At 46.2% G+C, this 19,742-nt stretch overlaps 2 protein-coding genes across 2 annotated transcripts in view; one reads left to right on the forward strand and one right to left on the reverse strand.

Moving 5' to 3' along the window:
- The window catches only part of MPP6 (membrane palmitoylated protein 6), a 31,190-nt gene extending 25,296 nt beyond the window's left edge, over positions 1-5,894 (forward strand). Inside the window, exon 11 of the mRNA XM_036759220.1 lies at positions 1,762-5,894. Coding sequence (XP_036615115.1) covers positions 1,762-1,938 — 177 coding nt within the window. The 3' untranslated portion in view covers positions 1,939-5,894. The remainder of the gene's footprint in view (positions 1-1,761) is intronic.
- GSDME (gasdermin E) overlaps positions 5,843-19,742 on the reverse strand; it is a 52,993-nt gene continuing 39,093 nt past the window's right edge. Inside the window, exons 8-10 of the mRNA XM_036759221.1 lie at positions 17,917-18,112; positions 10,785-10,858; positions 5,843-9,682 (exon numbers count right to left, since the gene is read on the reverse strand). Of these exons, the coding sequence (XP_036615116.1) occupies positions 9,449-9,682; positions 10,785-10,858; positions 17,917-18,112 (504 nt within the window). The 3' untranslated portion in view covers positions 5,843-9,448. The remainder of the gene's footprint in view (positions 9,683-10,784; positions 10,859-17,916; positions 18,113-19,742) is intronic.

Here is a 19,742-nt window from a genome sequence, read left to right on the forward strand (position 1 = left end):
GTGTATTGCTCACCTGCCTCCCTTTACATCTCAGGAGACTGAGGCTTAGACAAGTCACATGCAGAAGTGAGGTTGGACCTCATGCTTCTTGGATCCAAATCCAGTACTCGCTAATAGAACGTGGCCTATGACGTGTGGACTGAGCATGGTGCCGTTGTATGAAATACCAGTGTTGTAAAATTACACATGCCTGTGGAATGAACAAAATACTGTTCACTTGCCAGTGCCTGTGATGAAGATAGCCTGCTTCTGTCCAGGAATGGCCCCTTAGCTGTTCACTTGCATCACTAGGGTTACAGGATGCTGTCCTCACTCTGGTCTCTGGAACAAGGGGATACTACCAGGGGGGAGAGGAGTGACTTTGGAATTGGAAACCTGACATGACAAACAAGTGACTATTCCTTGGGCTTTCTTGCCTGGAACAGGTCTCCAGGCCTGATGCTCAGCTAATTCTCCCATGAGTTACTCCTGTGTGGCAGAGAAGCCAGATCCCTCTACCCAGTAGAATGGTCCCTTTGGTTGGTTTGTTCTGCACCAGCATTAGTCCGTGGCTTACATTGAACATGTCCTGGGTAAGAAACCAAGGACAATCATCATGTCTCCCGAGGTCCGGTTGGTTCTGCCCAGTAAGTGGAATTCAGCTTAGAAGGCTATACAGTGGTTTACTGGAGCTGTGACAGACCAGCCGTGCCTTCAGAATCCTTAGCTGGAAGGAGACAAGGCTCCTTGCATGACCATTAGAAAGGAGAGGTGTCATCTGGACAGGGAGGATCCAGAGGAGCATGCGTGCCTATGTCCCTTTGCTTTGAGGAGGCTCTCTGGACTCTGGCCTTGCATAACTGGTTGTCACATGAATTGACAGATGAGTTCAGCATAATTCCTGAGACAATCTGCCTTCTCAGACCTAATCATCCTGACTTAGGTTTCTCTCAGGGCTTCAGGCAGTTCTCAGCATATACATTACAGGTGTCCATTGGTATTGTGAGAGGGAGTTCCCTCACCAGGAGTTCTTTACATTGATGAAATTGTAGGTCAGGTCCAAAAAAAAAGAAACCAAAATAACTAATTTATTTACAACCTCCATATGGTGGTATCCAATACCTTCAGTAATTTAGGGTTGGTAGCTGTGTCTACATAGCTGACATGAATTTTTTACTGGCAACTTTGTAAACTTCCTAGAAAACTAAGAACTGGTTAGAAATGATATTAGCCAAAAGACAGTGATGTAAACAACAATACAGTACTTGTAGGGGGGGAAATGCCATGATTTTGGCTATAAAACAGTCAATTGTGACTCCCAAAGGCAGGAGCTGAGCCTTGTTTGATGGACCCTCTGGCAGGTCTGGTGGGATCTAGGGAGCCCTTCTCAGAATCATGGCTTTAAATGCATAAAACAAAATACTCAGGATTTCAAAGGAAACCAGTGCTGGTGAAATGTAGTTGTAAAAATGTTAAGAAAGTTCGTGGACCCCAGGTTACATTTGAGGCCAGAGAGATTGATTGCCAATAATCAGGAGTGAGTAGGTTCTGTGAGCCCCACAGTTTGTCCCTGGCTTGACCCCCAGGATGCATCAGGGTGAGCTGTGAGGGTCAAATAAACCTGCAACATAAGGGGCTCTCCTCTTGTGACTGGGCCAGTGACCGAGAGGCAGGCGTGCTCCCCAAGGCCCTGTGCCTAAAAAGTGTCCGTGTAGGGATGGATGTTGTGTAAAGGACATGCTGCCAGTATCAATCTGCTTCTTTCCTTTCAAACCCATGTAGGACACAAACCTGAAAAAAACGGTGGATGAAAGTGCACGCATCCAGAGAGCCTACAACCACTACTTTGATTTGGTCATTGTAAATGATAACCTGGACAAGGCCTTTGAGAAGCTGCAGTCTGCCATCGAGAGACTGCGGGCAGAGCCGCAGTGGGTCCCCATCAGCTGGGTGTACTGACAGGGAAGAGGAGATGAAAGGACAGCTGAGCCTTTCTAAGTAAACATTCGCCTAAGAAAGCGTGTGCGGCGCTAGACGGTACCTGCCGAGTTGAGGCATTTTTACTCTGTAGACTGCAATCTTAGTACACGATTCTGAATTTTTATAGAAAATGTGAAAGGGGAAGTGGACTTAAATATGTAATTTATCTTAATTTTTCTAACTTTTTACAGATAACCTTTCTATTCATATCACAGAGAGAAATGCGTTGAAGCATTTTGTATATGTTTTAATTTAGCATTTTTGCCTTTTTCATCCGAGTTTTCCAATCACTCACTTTAACAGTGCATTTTGGTCTCATATTTTCACTGTGATAATGGATACTTGAAGCAGTTTTTGTAAAACCCTCATTAGAGTTCTGTTGTCAGTTATTCTTATTAAGGGAAAACACTAATTATGAGCTGTCATCCTAATTTAATTTCTTCTGAGAGCAGAATGCCAATCATCAGTGCCATAACCAGCATCCCACCACGTTACTCCGTGTCTGCTTTCCGCTCTCCGCTATCTTGGAGGGAGGGGTGGTTGCCGGTTGTAGTTTACAAAGATAGTAGGTCCCCTTCATGACAGTTGTTTAGGGGGAAATGCAGTGTAAGGAGGGGCCCTCTACTTTGAGGCCAGCCTTTTCCCAGCATTCACTGCAGGGAGAGGGAAGTGCTGCTGCCCACCAGTAATTAGTACAGTGGGGCCCAGCAAGAAGGGGTGCACTGAGAGGGGGAGGAGGAGAGCGCCTCAGGATTCGGGAAACGGAAGCTTAGGGCAAAGTATTTATTTTCACTAGTGAAAATTTCACTGATAAAGAAAAAAACTTAATTTATAAAGCTTTTTATTATACAGTTAGCAGTTATATTTGACATCTGTAAATTCCTGTGCTATTTAAAGATTCTCTTGATTTTCCATTTTGAGGTATTTGTGAGTGAACCTTGTGTTTCTGAGATGTGATATGATAGGATATTTGTGCTGTATTGTGCTGAGAACCATATCCATTGAGTAGCTTGTGAAAGGTGAAAGTTATTGCTAGAAGCTCTAAATAGATGTTATTTATACAGCACGTTTCGGTTATGAAATGTGCTTGATGTTTAATGATGGGGGGCAACAGTGTTTTTGCTTCCTTGGACTCGCTGACGACATCATATGCAAATCTCTGCATTCACAGTGGTACGCATATAGATTCTGCTGCAGACACTTCCAGGAGGATGCAGGTAGGCAGCCAGACGTTTTCCTGGGGCCTGTTGCTCTATGATTTGCATATTGCAGTATCACTTCAAAGGGAAGGAAGGGTAGGTGCCTGGATCTTGCTGGCTTTGATGGTCTGGGGGCCAGGGAGGAGACTCCTGAGGATTGTTTCCCTCACAGCACCAAGAAGAAGAAGAGGGCTCTGGTTGGGACCTCATCAGAGAAGTGGAGACTTCCAGTGATTGCCTTAGGTTTTCAAGGACTGAGATGTGCACAGTGTAACAGGGTACAGATCGCCTAAAGTAATTACTCAGTTCATTAAGACAGTGCCCAAGCTCTGTGCTAGCAAGAGTTCAACCGCGAGGGATTTTTTCAGATCCTGGTATTTCCTAGTCATGACACATGGATCCCTTAGGGTAGGTATTTAGCATCTCCCAAAAATACTCTCTAAAAGAGTCACAATATTTAATGGGTATATATTTGCACCAGTTTCTTGTTTTCTCACAACAGCATAAATCAGGGGACCTGTCTAGAGGTAACTCTGTAATTTTAGGGTTTCTGTGTTTTGTATTTTTTAAGATGGGAGTGCATTGAGTTTAGTCCGTTTCCAATGTAAAACTCAACATGGGGGACATTAGAATCTGTTCCCTCTCAGGGAATGTGTGGCTTCCTAGGAAGGATGGCCTGGTGGGGTGGGATCTCTCTGGGGCAGCACCAGGAGAGAGGTAACTCTGGGCTTGTGGATTAAGTCAGCCGAGGTGCTTCCTCCTTTGTCATGTCATAATGGGCTGCACCGAACATCTTTAGAAAGCAGTCTGTTAGGAGGAATGGACTTCTTTTATTAATGGTAGATGGGCGTAAATACCAGTCTTACAGAGAAGTGGTCTTGAAACAGTGTCATCTCCTTGGCTTCCTTTGCTCTCACAGTGTCCTAATCAGGGATGGAAAACACTGCACATGTGGCTTTTATGGGCAGAAGGGCCATGAGGAGGGGGCTCAGCCACCTGGTGTGTGTCTGGGGACCTCACAGGGCCAAAGGGAAGCCCTGAGGGCTAACCCACCTCTGCCCCTCAGCACTGTGTGACCTGGGCCAAGCCCTTCTAGCTCCAAACCCTCCATCCTAGGGTATATCTTTAGGGCACTCCAAGAGCCATCTTTCTGGGAGAAGGGAACCAAATTTTGGGTTTCTTTCCATTCCCTTTAGGATTGCCAAACCACTTGGGGCCCTATCTCACAGCAGATCAGCTCCCACATGGTGGCTTCAGAGTCACCTGGCAAGGAGTGTAGACCCAGAGGGGTTGGCCTTCTGCACTGGTATTAGAGACTAGGGACACATATGTTACATACGTTTGGGAGGGGGAGCTTTGATGCAAGGGAATGGTTTGAAGTGATTCCAAACACTGTGTGGATGATGTTCTGCCTTCTTGGTGTTGGGTTTGGAGCCACTTGGGGCCAGACGCTGACTTAATCTGGAAGGAGTCATTGAGATTGAATGGCATGTCTCCCTTAAACAAGGAGAGGCAGAAATGTTGACCATCATGTTTTTATCAAGTGGAAAATATAATTCGAATGATCTTCTGAAATATGTAAAGAGCCTTGGAGATGATTTTCCTTGGTGCAGATGCCATTGGCCCATAGGAAGAGCTGTGTTTGGATCAAATACCTTTCCTTCTGGCAGCTCCATTGGGATTTCTTTGGGTGTCATATGGTCTGCACTCACTTAAGCGCTGCTTACCCTACAGTAGAAATGGCATGAACAGCCCAGCACAACAATCAGTGCAGTGATTGACCCAGACCACACAGGATGTTGCTTTTTTTTTTTTATGGCAGCTGGCTTGTAAATCTGAATTTATTTAAAACAGTAAACAAATGAAGGCATGAAGTATTTCCTGAGGAGAGACAGTAGCCCCAGGTACCCCTGGGTGAAATCAGGTTCACAGCCAGGCTGGTCCGTCTGGGCTGCTTTGACTGCAGTGACGTAGATGTCCCCTCCCAAAAACTCACGGGAACATAGATCTTGTTATGTGTACCAGCATGTACCATATGCCAAAGGACTCTCTTCACCCATTAGACAGGACCACAGCTTCGGGGGAGGAGGGATGGCCATGGCCTCATGCATACTTGTTCTTAACTGATGAGGCTTTGCAGGTAAAGCCTTGGAAACTGGCCAGAAATAATCCGTCACCTCACCTGCTGTTTGACTCTCGACATCCTTCGTTTTAGGGTCTGGGGGGTTCTTAAGTTGTTGTATTTAAATATCTGTCCGGGGTTCTGGAAATAATTCTGTGCTAATGAGGAGGAAGGAGGCCTGAAGTTTTTAGGTAAAGAGTTAACTGCTCATTTTTTCAGACGTTGTCATGTTTCGTATGCATACTGTGTGTATGTATACGTATGTACACACACGTATCAGAGGGTATAAAAACCAAAATCTATCTCAGAACTGATGTCCCATAAAGTGTCTCTTGCATAATAAAATTGAATATATTTATCTAATCCCACAGCTGGTGTAATAAAGCTTCATTACGCCAGAGTTCTTGGCTTTGCTGAATTCCTGTCTGTGGGTTTGAAGACTGTGGCACTGCCCAGATACAGGTACTCATCTGATTTCTGAAGACTAGGTGGGGAAGAAATAACCCAGAAGGTATCATGATCTGTATGAGTTTTTAATCGACAATTAAGAAGTGACAAGTTACTTTATTAGGAAATGGTCATTTTAATCTTGCAATAAAACGCCTTTGGAATGAGATGGGCCTGGTTGTTCGAGCTGCTCTTCTGTTAGCCCAGGAGTTTATAAAGATTGTCAGCTTGACTGACTGACTCTCTTGGGCTGGGGGTGTGGGGGGTCTTGTCCACACACAGGTACGTATGTTTTGTTTACCTACCTACCTACGTAAGTAGGCATTCTCTTCATCTGCGTTTCCTCTTCTAATCTATCTCCTCGGTTCCCAGGATGGGCTTTTCCAGTTAGAGAGTCAGAGCTGGGGACCACTGCGGGATTAGCTGCCCCTCTCACCCCCCCACACCTCTGTCCTGCCTTGTTTCTGTCCTACTCTGGACCAACTGTAGGGAGGAGGCCTGAGGCTACTCTGATAGGTTTGAAGTTCTAATCCTGAATTTTCTGTGACAAGACTGAAGCTTTCTGTTGAGTTAAGGGAGATTATTTAATGTTCCCTTTCCTTCTTCTCAAAAGAGGATCATGTAGTTCTCACCTCTGAAATGAAAAATCCTAATTCAGAAAGCACTCCCTAGGTTTGGAGTTGGTACACATGGACTCCTCGTGGTTATCTCCTGGGGCTGTTTTCCTCATATCCCTTTGCTCTCTGGAATGTGTTTTTCCAAGCTTGGGAATCAGACACCCCATTTTTAATCCCATAGCAGCCCCAAAGATGCAGGCCCAGGAGATGATGATCTAGCCTGTAATTCAAAATCTCTTCTGGAGCCAAAGCCTTACACTCAGAAATGATGACTCCTCTATCTCTGCATTCATAGTGAATAACTCAGGGTTAGTCTAAGGAACAGACTCTTCTTCCCTTGTCCTTGAGTTCTTTCTCTGCGGCCATGGAGCAAAGCCCTGAGTTGCATTCTGGAGAAAGCAGTTTAGCATTCAAGGTCAGATAAAAGCAAATGGAAGATTAATGTAAAGTTAGGTCAAAATGCAGGCAACTAATCTTTTCTCTTTTTTTGTTGTTTGAAAAGATTTAGACTGTTAGATATGGGGGAGGGGGGGTGGTTATTCCTGAAATGTGCCCAGTGTCTTATGATTACAATTCCTTTCTTTTCTCCTAACATCTGAGCTGGTTTCCTGAATGTTTACCTCATGGTGGTGGTTGCCACATTCTTTATACCTCTTAGGAGCCGCCATCACCCACCACTGGCTCTCCTGCCCCTGAGGCCCAGCTTGGGTTGGTTCTAAGTTCTTCAGGAGCCAACTTGACTCCTTTCCTTTTTCCTGCCTCCCAGCCCCTGCTAAGTGAAGACACCCACAGGTGCCATTCAAGGAGCTGAGCCAAGGTTGGTGAGGGGGTGCAGAACACAAGTCAGAGGGGCACCGACAGTGGCATTTCAGCCTACGGCGGTCTAGGAGTGTTGGTGAGGTCCACAGTTGGTGATTAATAAATGCTTGTTGGTTGGTCGATTCTGGCCATGACCGCCGATTTTTCTCCCACAAGGAGAGCAATGTCCGAGAAACTTCACATAAACTTTATATTAGTTGCAGGTTTCCACCTTAACCATGTAAAATAGGGAGCAGTAATTAACCAGCTTATTGGTTTCCCAAATTATCAATACTAAGATTAGTCACCAATTGTTACCACTTTAAAATGCATCGAGGTTTTGTTTTTAACAAAAGGATGAGAATTTAAACTGTAGAGGTGTATAAATCTAAGTAGAAGAGTCCTGTTTAGTAAACTGAAGTTCACCTGGTCCGCGTGAAGAACGGGTGAGTTCATAGGCTTAGAGATTGGTCTGGAAGGAACTTTGATGGGCATCTGGTCAGAATTTCATTTTACAGGTAAAGAGAGAGAGAAAAAGGCTGTAAATCAAGCTGGGACTAAGTGGCAGAGTTGGAATAAATACAAGTCCAAAAGACCCAGACTTATAAAAAAAATTTTTTTCCTCCATGTATTTTAAAGTGAAACTCCACCCCCCCCCCATGTTTCCATAAGGTTAGTTGGAAAGATGGCGCCTTAGGTTCTTTTTTTCAAAGAGCCAGCACCCCAGACTTAGGACATTTTTGTTTTAAGATTCTTTAAGGATGATGTAGAAAGCTTTGGGATTTTTCTTCTTGACCTTGATATTTCTTTTCATAAGTAGTTTTACATTGGACATTAAAATGCATGTTCTTTCTAATTGTCTTTTATACATACGTGGAAGAGAACAGTTTTAAAAACTGAGGGCAAAAAAGCTTGGCAGCCCCAAGACCCAAGTGTGAACACACTGCAAGAATTTAGCTATTCCTGTGTTAATAAAGTCAATTGCTGCTCCTTTCCAAGGTATCTTACCCATCACAGTTCCCGTAGAAGGGATACCCTGATGTTGGCTTTGCCCAAGGACAAGCCAGCTGCTCTGCAACCAAGGGTTCTTCCGTTTTACAAAGTTCCTTCCTCCTCTTTCACACATTTCATGTCTTGTTCATGTGTTGTCCATAATGCAAATTACAGAAATGTACGAAATCTATGAGATTTAACTATTCCCAATAAAATATTTTTGTATATATAAAGAAATAAAGACTTCTTATTTGAAGAGGTTGTGAGCCTTTTATCATCACTACAGTCATGTAGTAACTGCAATGGGGCTGTTCATTTGTTTAGCAGACAGATTTTCCTTGCTAGGATATACCCTTGTCACCTGAGGACAAATGGCACCTGCCTTCTGACTGCAGCATGGCACAGTCCCAGGTGCCAGGCAGCCCAGCTCAGGGATGCCTCCTCACCTTCAGAAATAAAGGCAAAAAGCACTAGACCAATCTCCCAACTGCCTGAGCCCCAGATAGATGGCAGCTGATCCTGTTGGTGACTAGGACATTAACAGGTCACTTGGAAGAGATGTTGGAACAGAGACAGGCATGACACAGAGTTTAGAACCTCCTCTCATGTCCCACAGTTTTATAAATTAAACATCTGGAATGCAAGGGTAAGTAAAACTACTGTCAACTGTACACGTGGCTCACACCATGTCTCCATTATACACCATCAGGATCAAAGAGTAAATGCATAGCAGAAGAAGCCACGACTTTGCTGGGAGGTTGTTGGACAAGTGGCCACAGGAAGCCTCTGCACCCTCCAGGTCCTTTATCAGTCACCACCAGAATAAAGTCATCTCAGTTGAAAAGCAAAAGCACCTCTTGCTCCCCTTGAAGGTGATGGGAGAAAGAGGACGGGCTTGCAACCTCTTCAAAGGCCCATTTATGCAGACAAGGTCTCTTTTCTAGATGTAGGCTTAGAATCCTCAATCCTGCTCAAGATGAGAACCTCCTTATTCTCCTCTGTTTGCTGGGGTCCAGAGCTCTAAATGTGAATGTTGTCGATGCCAAGTGGGCACCTCCAGACAGACCTTCTGGTAGTATTTTTCTAGCAGTTGAATTTTTGTGATCCTAATATTAAAAATGTTACGAAGCTTTTACTTAGAAAGGGAGCGCTGCTGAGTTCTCTTGTAAAAGGAAGCCCTAAATGATGGGGAAAAGAATCACCTCGTTTTGATTTGTCTTATGAGTGCAGCTTTTAGGATTTTCTGAAGAGAGGCTCCCTAGAGTATACAGGGTGCCCACCATTAAAACCCCTTCGGCCTTTACCTAGTGCCCTCACTTGTCTTTTTTTTCTAAAGCACAAAGTCCATTCAGGATTATATAAAGAATGAGGGGGAGATACTGAGGCTTCTTCATAATGACTGCCTTCACAGTCTCCTCCCTTCGTTCCAGGCTGATGTTTGATAGAGCAAACAACTTCTGCACAATCTCAAATCTTTCTGCGTTGTTGAGAGGGGCCAGGCTCGGGTGTCCAAGTTCAGAAAAGCCATCAGCAGATGTTACTCGAGGCTGTAATTAGATCCACCCATTAGAGAGCCAATGCATTTATTTCCTTAAGTCACAAAAGAAAACAGGAAAGTGAAAGGCACCTACTTGTGAACAACCATCTAGTCTCAGTTCCATGCTTTTACAAAAGAGGAAATAGGCCCAAGAAGATAAACTTTTCCAAAGTCATGATTCTGCCTCTCCATAGTGTGATACTGTCTGGGCTGGCCGCTGGCCAGAACCCCAGGGTGACCCTGGCTTGGTGCTCCCTTCACTGACACAGGTCCGAGGGCCACCTGTTTAATGCAGGAGGCATTTTGGGGGCTGTGGAGTGCAGGTCTTACCTGTGGCATGGAGATTGTGGCCAGCTAAGTAGGAAAGGGCAGAGCTAGGGTTTGAACCCAGGCCCTGACTCCCAATCCAGGCACTTCCAATCATTTATTCTTTGCTGCCCACCCTGGGGCAAGTTCCCTCCCCAGAAACAGGACAAGTGAATATTTCTGTAGAAATTTGTACAAAATGTTTGGTTCCTCCCTGGCTCAGGCACCACTACATGTGGAAGCAAAGATGATGGGGATCAAACCCCCAAATGGCGTTAATAAGTGGAGGTGAAGGCCAAGAGGTCTTTGCATAAACACCCTTTTTTTCCTTTTAAGTACTTTGCTAAGAGATTAGATTTATTAATGAACCAATTTGAAAGGAAAAGCTTGACCCCGACTCCCTGGGGCTGAGCCTCTAACTGCCTCACTATCATTTGATGTCATTTCCTGAGGGGACCAGGCCCATGTCATTGTCCAAAGAACAAGAAAGAAGGGTCGTCTGTGCTTCCATAATACAAAGCCAGCAATTCTCATTTGATACCCTTATCATGTCCCCATGTAGAACAGTGAACTAGCTGGCCAGGCCACAGCCCCCTTACTGCACCATCCTGGAACAATGGGGCTTTCAACAGACTCATTCAGAGTCACAGGTCCTAGGTTTGAATCCTACCCCTGCCACTTAACTGTCTGACCTTCAGCAAGGGACTTTGCCTCTGTGGGCTCCCTTTCCTCATCTGTTGGCCTGGATGGCCTCTAAGGTCTTGGGCCTCCCTCCCTACTTCAGCTCCCAAGGTTTCCTTACTTACCAAGTAACACAATGCCGGTACCACATGTAGCTTGCAGCAAGTGCCCATCAGGGCTGGCGTGTTGTCTGGCATCTCTGCAAAGAAAGAAACAGGAGTCACTGACAAAGACCACACACTGTGATTGTGGAATCAGACTGAGGCTGTTGACCCTGGCCCTCTAGTTTTACATCAGAGGCAGTATTCAAAACGAGGTCCTTTTCCAGCAAGCCAAACAGGTAGCATGCACCACAGTGGGCATGGAGGTCACCAATAGGAAGGTCTCACATGCACCAAACACATCAGCACTGTGGCAGGTGCCCCTTGCTTCTGAAATGGCAAAACCGTCAAATTAACAAGCATTTGTTCAGGACTTACTGTGCTATAAAGACTGGGAATACAAATACAAGCAGAAAGGCCCTGCCCTCAAGATGGTGAGGAAGAGAATGAGGAAGAAAACACAAACAGTGACAAGAGGGAGGAAATGTACCTGCATGGGGAGAGGGAGGGACATGGGCATGGCAGAGAACATCCAGAGTCAGGAAGGGCCTGGAGGAGAGAGTGAGGATGGACGTAGAGAACAAAATAACTGGTATAAAGGACAAAGAGAATCGATGGGACTTGAAAAAAGCAGACACTTGAACATCCCACACTACACAGAAATGATGTTGGGACCCACCAGGGAATGGTGAGCCAAAGAAGGGGGCCCCTGTTCTCATAAGCCACAAACCACAAAGTTATCCTGGGCCAGCCCTGAGTCTTCGTTTTCATTCAAAAGAAATGGAGAAAGAGGAAGAAGACAGAAATGGGCTTCCTTGCCGTCATTCACATGGTGACATTCACCCACGAGTGGTTTCTGAGCCCTCATCCTCTTGCAGTAATTAACAGGTTTATTTATAAAAGGTGGCTTCTCTAGGGATGATGACAACCTAGGATAAACACCTGGAGGGGAGGGGAGGACCTGCAGCTTTTCCCTCTGGAAGCTGCTCTGGGTTCTTGGGGGCTGAGATGGAGGTACAGGAGAATGAAAAAAGGACCCTGGCTCCTAGCTGCTCTAGGGCAGCTCGTCTTCTCCAATACCCCCCTGGAACCCTATAGCAGTGTAGGATTCCTGCTGCTATGACAAAGAGACCCCTAAGCAGAGCTGCAAGAAACTCCGATGTACCCTGGGCAGTCTCAGAAGTGTATCCCCCACCCCCCAAACACACACACATACCTCCCAATGAATCCCCTTTCCACTAGAGGGCATAAGACTTCATTATAATTCATGCCTTATCACAAACTCAAGCCATGGAGAAGTTCTCTGGCATCAAAAAAAATGAGGACAGTTTAAAAAAAATTGTGTCTGCTCTTTGCACCTACTGTCTTGTGCCCTGGGAAGCTGCCTACCTTTCCTGTCACGAGTTCCAGCTCTAACCAACATCCACCCCCAAAAATAGGAAGCAGGAAGCATTAGGGTTGTCCGGAAGGAACAGGTACACTTTGGAGGCAGAAGTGAGGGATTCTGGGAGTGGCTATGCCATTAATTAGCTCTTTCCTCCAGCAGTCACAGCCTTCCTCAGGGGTCAATAACTATTCTGTTCCTTCACAGGACAGCTGCAAGTTCGGAATAAGAGAATAGATGACTTCTGTAATTTATCTCATATTTACGTAGCACTGGACAGCTCCACACACATGATCTCATTGAATCCTCATGATAATCCAGTAAAGAAGGCAGACAGAATAGATTCCCCCAGTCAGATTTCAAGCTCTGTGAGGGGAGTATCATACCTCTTTCTGGAGCCACAGTACAGTGCCGGGCCATTAATGGGCATTCAGCACTTGCCTGGCAGGATTGTTGTGCAGATCAGATAATAATTAACCTTTCTAGAATGCTGTGTGTCAGGCACTGTACTGAGCGCTTTACAAACACCTCAGTGGATCCTCGTAACTCATTGAGGTATGTGGCATTATTATCCCCATTTTACAGGTGAGGAAATTGAGGCAAACAGGTTAAGTGACTTGCCTAGGGTGACACAGCTAGTAAGTGTCTGAGGCAGGATCTCAACTCAAGACTTCTCGACTCCAGGCTCAGCATTCTATTCACTGACTGCAAAGCCCTTTGGCAAGCACCATGAAGATCTTAGCTATTGCTCAAGAATGATGATTATTAATTTATCGATGAATACTCCAATTTTTAAAGCTAAGCAAACTGGAGGCTCAGGCATGAAATGACTTGACCAAAGTCATTCCCAAAGAGGGAGAACTTTGAAGAGTTAAGTGACACAACAAACCTTTCCCATCCCCCCTCAGGACCCATGATTCCACTGGTAGAGGGAAATCTCCATGTTTAAACAGAGATCAGGGCTGTCTTCTAAGGAGAGTGGCCCAGGGCACTGAAAAGCTAACACTGCTTGTGTGGCTGAATAAGTCACCTCTGTGCCTCAGTTTCTTCGTTTGTAAGTTGTGAGAGCTGATCCCTAAGGAGCCTTCCAACATTAAAGCTGTGATTCTATGATCTGCCCAGGGTCCCAGAGCCAGTACCTGTCAGAGGCAGACCTCGAACCCTGGTCTTCCTGATGCCAATTCTCCCTCTCCACCTTGCATTGTGCCTCACGTAGAAACAGGTGTTATTATTTAGGAAATGGAAAAAACAAACACGCCAGCCCATTCATCATTCTAACATTCTGTGTGTGTCCCAGGAAGACAGAGCATTCTGATGAATTTGGTGATCAGGAAGCAGAGATGGAAGAGACAGGTATTAAGGAAAGAGCCTTAAACCAGGATTGACTACAAAATCACTAATATCCACATAATAAGGGGCTGCTTCTTGGAACAAATGAAGTTTGTCTTCCCCTGAGTTTAGTTTATACGCCAACATCACTATCTCTGATGGATAGAGCTTCAGCCTCTAATAATATTAATAGTAATTTAAGTAATCAAAACTCCAAATGACTTGCATTTATAAAGCACTTTCAATACATTAGCACCTTTGATCTCACGCCTATAAACTGTCTCCTTGGAGGGCCATGGGTACAGGCAGGTCCCGTTGAGCTCAAAAGACTTCCAGGACAGTTCTGGGGAGAGACTGGGTCATCCGTGATCAGAGAAACAAACTCAAACTCCCAAGTTACCAATATAATCTGAGCAACACTGGCCATCAAGAGATGGAATTGTTTTTTAAACCACAGCAATTCCTGAAGACCATCTGCTATGATGCAGAGAGGTCACAAACTACATCCAAAGAGTCAGGAATAACTAGCATCTGTCCAGCCCTGCTTTATAAACGTCATATCTCAGTGGACCCTCATAACAACCTTGTGAAGTGGGCACAACTGTTACACCCTTATACAAATGAGGAAACAGGCAGGTTGAGGTTAAGAGACTCAACCATGCAGCTACTAAATGTCAGAGGCAGAACTTGAATCTGAGTCTTCCGGACTCGCACTTTACACATGACTCCACCCAGCCATCCAGAGTCACATTCTTTCTGCCTCTTTCTGTATGCCCAGAGCTTGGCACAATGCCTGGCCCACAGCAGACATGTAAGAAATGTTGACTGACTGGGTGATTCTGGCAGGGGCTTAAAGATCAATGGATGAGCTGAATAGAGAAGCAGGGCACTTGTAAGAGAAGATTACAGATTTTGGAGTTAGAAGAGACCTAAAAGGAAGCCTCGTTTTCATTTTACAGGTGAGGAAACTGAGGCCCAGAGGGAAAACTCAATTACCTTCAAAATCAGCAAGAATTTATTCATTTTTGGTACATGGCTGAGTTAGGATTTACTTATTTATAACATTTTATTTTTCTCCACTTAGGAGTAAAGATAATTTTTGTTAAAATTTATAAAATTTTTGAGTTTCAAATTTTCTCCTTCCCCCGCTCTCTCATCTTCCCCCTCCCTGAGATGGTAAGCAATTTGATTTAGAATTTATTAGGCCCCTACTATACGCACATGGGCCGCTAGGTGGCGCCATAGTGCACGGAGTGCTGGAACTTGGATTCTGGAAGACTTATCCACCTAAGTTCAAATCTGGCCTCAGACGGTGTGTGACGCTGGGCAAGTCGCTTAACCCTGTTTGCCTCAGTTTCCTCATCTGTCAAATGAGCTGGAGAAGGAAATGGCCAACCAGCGCAGGATCTCCGCTAAGAAAACCCAAAGTCGGGTCATGAAGAGTCAGACTGAAATGACTGAGTAACAACAAACGTGCCACACGCTGTGCTGGGAAGCCAAAGGCAAAGATGAAAACGGCCACGGCTGCCTCCAAGGAGATCACGTTCCCTCAGGGAGACAAGAGGGGCCTGAGGCCAAGTGCAGGCGGAGCCATATATGTGAATAAGGGAGACTGGGGACCAGGGGAAGGGGACAGACCCGTCACAAAGCAGAGAGAGTGGCCAAAGTGCCAAGGGAAGATGACTTTTTGGTGGCCTGAGAATGGGTGGGGAGGGGGTGGGTGGAGTTGGGGGCTGGAGAGGAAAAGGTCTGGAGCCAAAGGTCTGACAGGGAGTGGAGGGAGACCCAGAAGGACTGGCCGGAAGTGGGAGGGCAGACCCAGCCAGAGGACTGAGCCATGGAGCAGTTAGCACTGCAATCCTAAGCCAAGCCCCAGAGGAGTCCCCCCAGGCTTTTGCAGGGTCCCCTATACCTGGGAGGCTCTCCCTCCTGCCCTTCCCCCCACCGCATCCTGTTACTGCCCTGCTTCCCTTCCCCACTCAGTTCAGACTCTGCCTTCTGCAGGAGACCCTCCCTGGTAATAAGCTATAGTAAATTAGCATTTTCTTCGCTAAGCACTTTATAAATATGACCCCACAACCCTGGGAGGTAGACGACATTATTCCCCTCATTTTACCAATGTAGAAACTGAGGCAGACAGAGGAGTACTCGCCTAGGCAAGGTCCTACAGCTGGTCAGTCTCTGAGGTTGGATTTGAACTCAGGTTCTTCCTGATTCCAGGTCCAGTACTTCATCCACTGTGCTACCTTGCTCCTGGTCCCCCCCAAATGGTAGTGTCTTCCTCTCAAGGTTCCCTTCCATCTACTCTGTGTGCATCTTGAATGTACCCAGTTGTTTAAATGGTCTCCCCGCTTAGAATGAGCTCCTTGAGGTCAGGGGCTGTACGTGCTTTTCTTTGCATCCCCGGCACTCAGCACAGTGCCAGGAACACAGTAGGCACTTAATTAATGCTAGTTTGATTGAGACCCCACGTGTAGCTTGATCCAAAGTCCCCCAGGTGATGTTAGTGCTTTCAGATCTGGCACCATCCAGCAGAAGATAGAAGCTGGGAGGCTGTGTGCCCAGAGAGGGGTATTCCAGAGCTCCAGGGCAGTGCCTTAGAGGAGAAGCCAGGTAAAGCCATGGTCAGACTCTGGATATGACTGACTGCTGAAGCTGAGTCAAGACAAGGCCCAGGGACCTGAGGAATTCATGGAACAGGACAGGGTGTCAAACTAAACACTATGGATGATAAAGTCCCCCAGGATGTCAACGGTGGAATAAGGAGAGAGAAAATCTTAGACCCCAGTGAGAAAAGTCAGAGACATGACTTACCCAAAGTCACACAGCTACAGGGGGGCCTGGCTAGAGCTCAGCTCTCCTCATGCCCAGTCTGGTGTGATTCGACTAACCCACTCTACACACACTGCCTCTATTCTTGATTCTCCAACTGACAACTTTTTTTGGGGGCGGGGGGCAAACAACCCCCGCCAAGTTTCCCTAGTGATGCTATTGAGGGAAAAATCCAGGGAGCCTAAGGAGGCCCCCTTTGTCCCTTTCATCCCTTCTGGAGACCAGAAAAGAGAACAAAGTTTCCTTTTAGGAGGTTTCCAGTTTTGAGAGAGGCATCTCCTGCTTTCTTAGCTGTCTCTGTGGGCTGGGAAAAGGGCCAGGGGGAGTCCCTGGCAGTCCCTCTGTGGTGGCCTGATGCGGGAGCTCCATGCCAGGGACTCCAGGCAGGGCAGTCACTCAGGAGGGGGCCCTCCAGGAGTTGCCATGATGCTCCTTGTTCTCCCATGACTAGCATCCTCCCTCCCAGCCTGCCTCATGATTAACCATTGAGTTTCTATATCTACTTAAGATAAGCTATATACATTTGTATATGTGCTTGTAGCTTCCCCTCAATAGAATGTAAGCTCCCTGTGGGTAGAAATTATTTCATTCTTTGTACCTGAATCCCTGACACCAAGCTTGGCACTTCAGACATAGCAGGTCCCAAATAAATGCTCATTGACTGAGATCCTTGCAGGAAGCCATGCTGTTCCTTGTCTTGGGTCCCTCTTCCTCAAGGCTCCCTTGGTGACAGGTGGCTGGATGAACAAGGTGTGTCCTCCTCCACCTGAGGTACCAGCAGCTTAAATGACTACAGGAGGGAGGAGTCCTCAACCAGGTAGCATAGCTCAATTCTCCCAGCTCCTGGGGTCCCTGATGGCCCTTATCAAAGAGAGACTCCTCAGGATGGCTCAGAATCATTTCCTGTTTTGGCATGGGATGACATTAAGGTGTGGCTACAGGGAGCTGGCTTTTTTTCACTGTGGGAAGGGATGGAGATACATCCTTAGGAGGAAGAGAGGAGACAGCCTTCCTCTGTTCTAATGAATAGACCCACCAGCAGTGGGTGAGAGTAGAGAGGCAGATTTAGGCTTCACATCCAGAAAAAACTGCTGAATAATGACAGCTGTCCAAGAATGGACTAGCTAGGACCTTTCGTTCAAATTCATACCCTACTATTTACTACCTACTTGGACAAATTATTATACGACCCTAAACTTCTGGTTCCTCATCTGTAAAGGCCTGCAGAGTCCCTTCCAGTTGTAAATCTATGACTACAAAGTTTCATGGAAAGAGATTTGAAGTACCTGAGTTCAAATCCCAGCTGTCTCTTACTGCTGTGTGATCTTAGATAAGTCATATATTACTGGACCACAGTTTCCCTCATCTGTAAAATGGAGGAACCTTCAGTGTCCTTTCTCACTCTAATCTCATTGGATATAATAGAGGGATGGATTCCTTTCACATATGGGTTAGACCAGTCAACCACTGACTTGCCTTCCAACCCTCAAATTCTATGATAAATCTATGATCTCTTGCCCCTGTAATCTGTGCATTCCAACTCTCCCACAGACTGAAACTCAGTTTTCTAGGCAAAGGGCATGGGCACGACTTCTTTTCTCTTTCCCATACCTGCCAGAGCACTGATAAAGAAGTGGATGGTGGACAGCAGCTCCTGACTGCTCTGAGTGTCCCGCCACACCAGCAGATCCTTCCGCACTTGGAGTCCTGCCAGCTTCAGGAAGGTAGCGAGCTGCCGTTGCTGAAGATGGCTCAGCTCTGTGAGTGTCGTCAGCTGCGGGCTTCCGCCCGTAAAGATGTCATCAAGCTACGGGTTGAAGGAAGGCAGGATGGGAGATATGCTGGCAACCAGATGCTTGTTCATTTCAAATGCAAGCCAGACAATTCTGGACTGGAATCGGGACTAGGAGACTGGCAGCTTTTGAGAGCTAAGAAATATTAGGGATGGGCTCATTCCGTGCTCCTCACTTCATACACACACACACACACACACACACCCCTCTATAAAAACACATACAACATGAATATTTTAAAGATTCTGACTTTTTAAATAATCAAACACTGGGAAGAAAGTTTCCTTTGTGGAAATTGTAGGTTTAAAAAAAAACTTCCCACGAGCATCATCAAATTGATGAATCTAAGAAAAGAAGGGGAGGGGTGATTAATTTTCTATAAGGAAGATGCAGAACAAGAAAGAAACCCAAAAGAAGTAGGGCTGCAGAACCTTCCGAATGAACGGACAAAGGCAGGTGAGAGAAAACAGGAGAGTATTTTGCCTTTGAGTCTAAAGCTCACAGCCCTAACTGGTTTCAGCAACAGGACCCTGATGGGGCATCTGAACCCAGCTAATCAGTTCCTCAGGAGAATGACTAACCAAAAGGGGGTGGTGAAAGCTGGTCAGAATCCCCTCAAATCCAGACCTCAGTCACATTTATTCATTAATGGATTAGTGCATACCACCTCTGTCATGCCCACTATGCATTGCAGTCCAACTACCCTCTTCCTGCTCCCTGTCCACAACATTCCATTTCCGGCCTGTGGACATTTTCAAACAGGCCATTCCCCAGGCCAGAAATTCTCCTGTACTTCACTTCTGCCTCAAGGCTTGGCTCAGGTGCCATCTCCTCCAAGAAGCCTTCTGTGATTCTCCCAGTTGTTAATGCTCTTCCCCCTAAAATTGTTTTGTATTTAAATATTTTGCAAACACTTCTCTGCATTCATAGAGAGGTGGCGCATAATGGAGAGAGCTATCCTCAATGCCAGGAAGCCCAGGGTCAGGTCCTGCCTTGGACACAGACTGATCTGTAAACTCTCAGGGCTTTGGATGAGTTTCCCAGTGACAGAGAAGGTACCAACCTGCACTGAAAGAAGGAGTTTCCTCACCTGGAAATTCCCACTACCAGTGAAATCACAGGGCTAGACCCAGTTTTCATCTGGGTACTTATCATCTGCAAAATGACCCCCTGAAACCCTCCAGGTTGTCCAGCTCAAGGGCTAAGATCCTCTGGTTCATGGGCTGAATTTCCCCCCACCCTCAAGAGAATCGAAGCTGCTTTTTGTTTTTGTGTCTCTAACGGGCCCTTAATAAACGCTCGCTGGAAAGGAGACTTCCATTCTTGGGGCGGGGGGGGCAGGGGGTCCTAGCCTCTCCACATTAAGGTTTCCCCACCCATTTTCTCTTTTCATCATGAGTCAGGGCAGGTGAAGCTCTTTACTGGGCAGAGTGGGCCATCTGTGAGGGATGGCAGGAAATGGCAGGAAGCCTGCCGGACAGTTCGCTTTTAAAGAAGAGCGATTTGGGGATGTAAGACTTGGGCTGTTGAGACACGATAGGCTGCCTCTGGTGCTTCGGGGCCAGAGTGAGTAGGTTATGGCCCTGCCAGGTGCCAGGTGCTTTATTATAGCCACAGCCACAGGCTGAGGGCACAGTTATCAGA

The sequence above is a fragment of the Trichosurus vulpecula genome, chromosome 5 (genome assembly GCF_011100635.1).
Source record: "Trichosurus vulpecula isolate mTriVul1 chromosome 5, mTriVul1.pri, whole genome shotgun sequence".
Lineage (NCBI taxonomy): Eukaryota > Metazoa > Chordata > Mammalia > Diprotodontia > Phalangeridae > Trichosurus > Trichosurus vulpecula.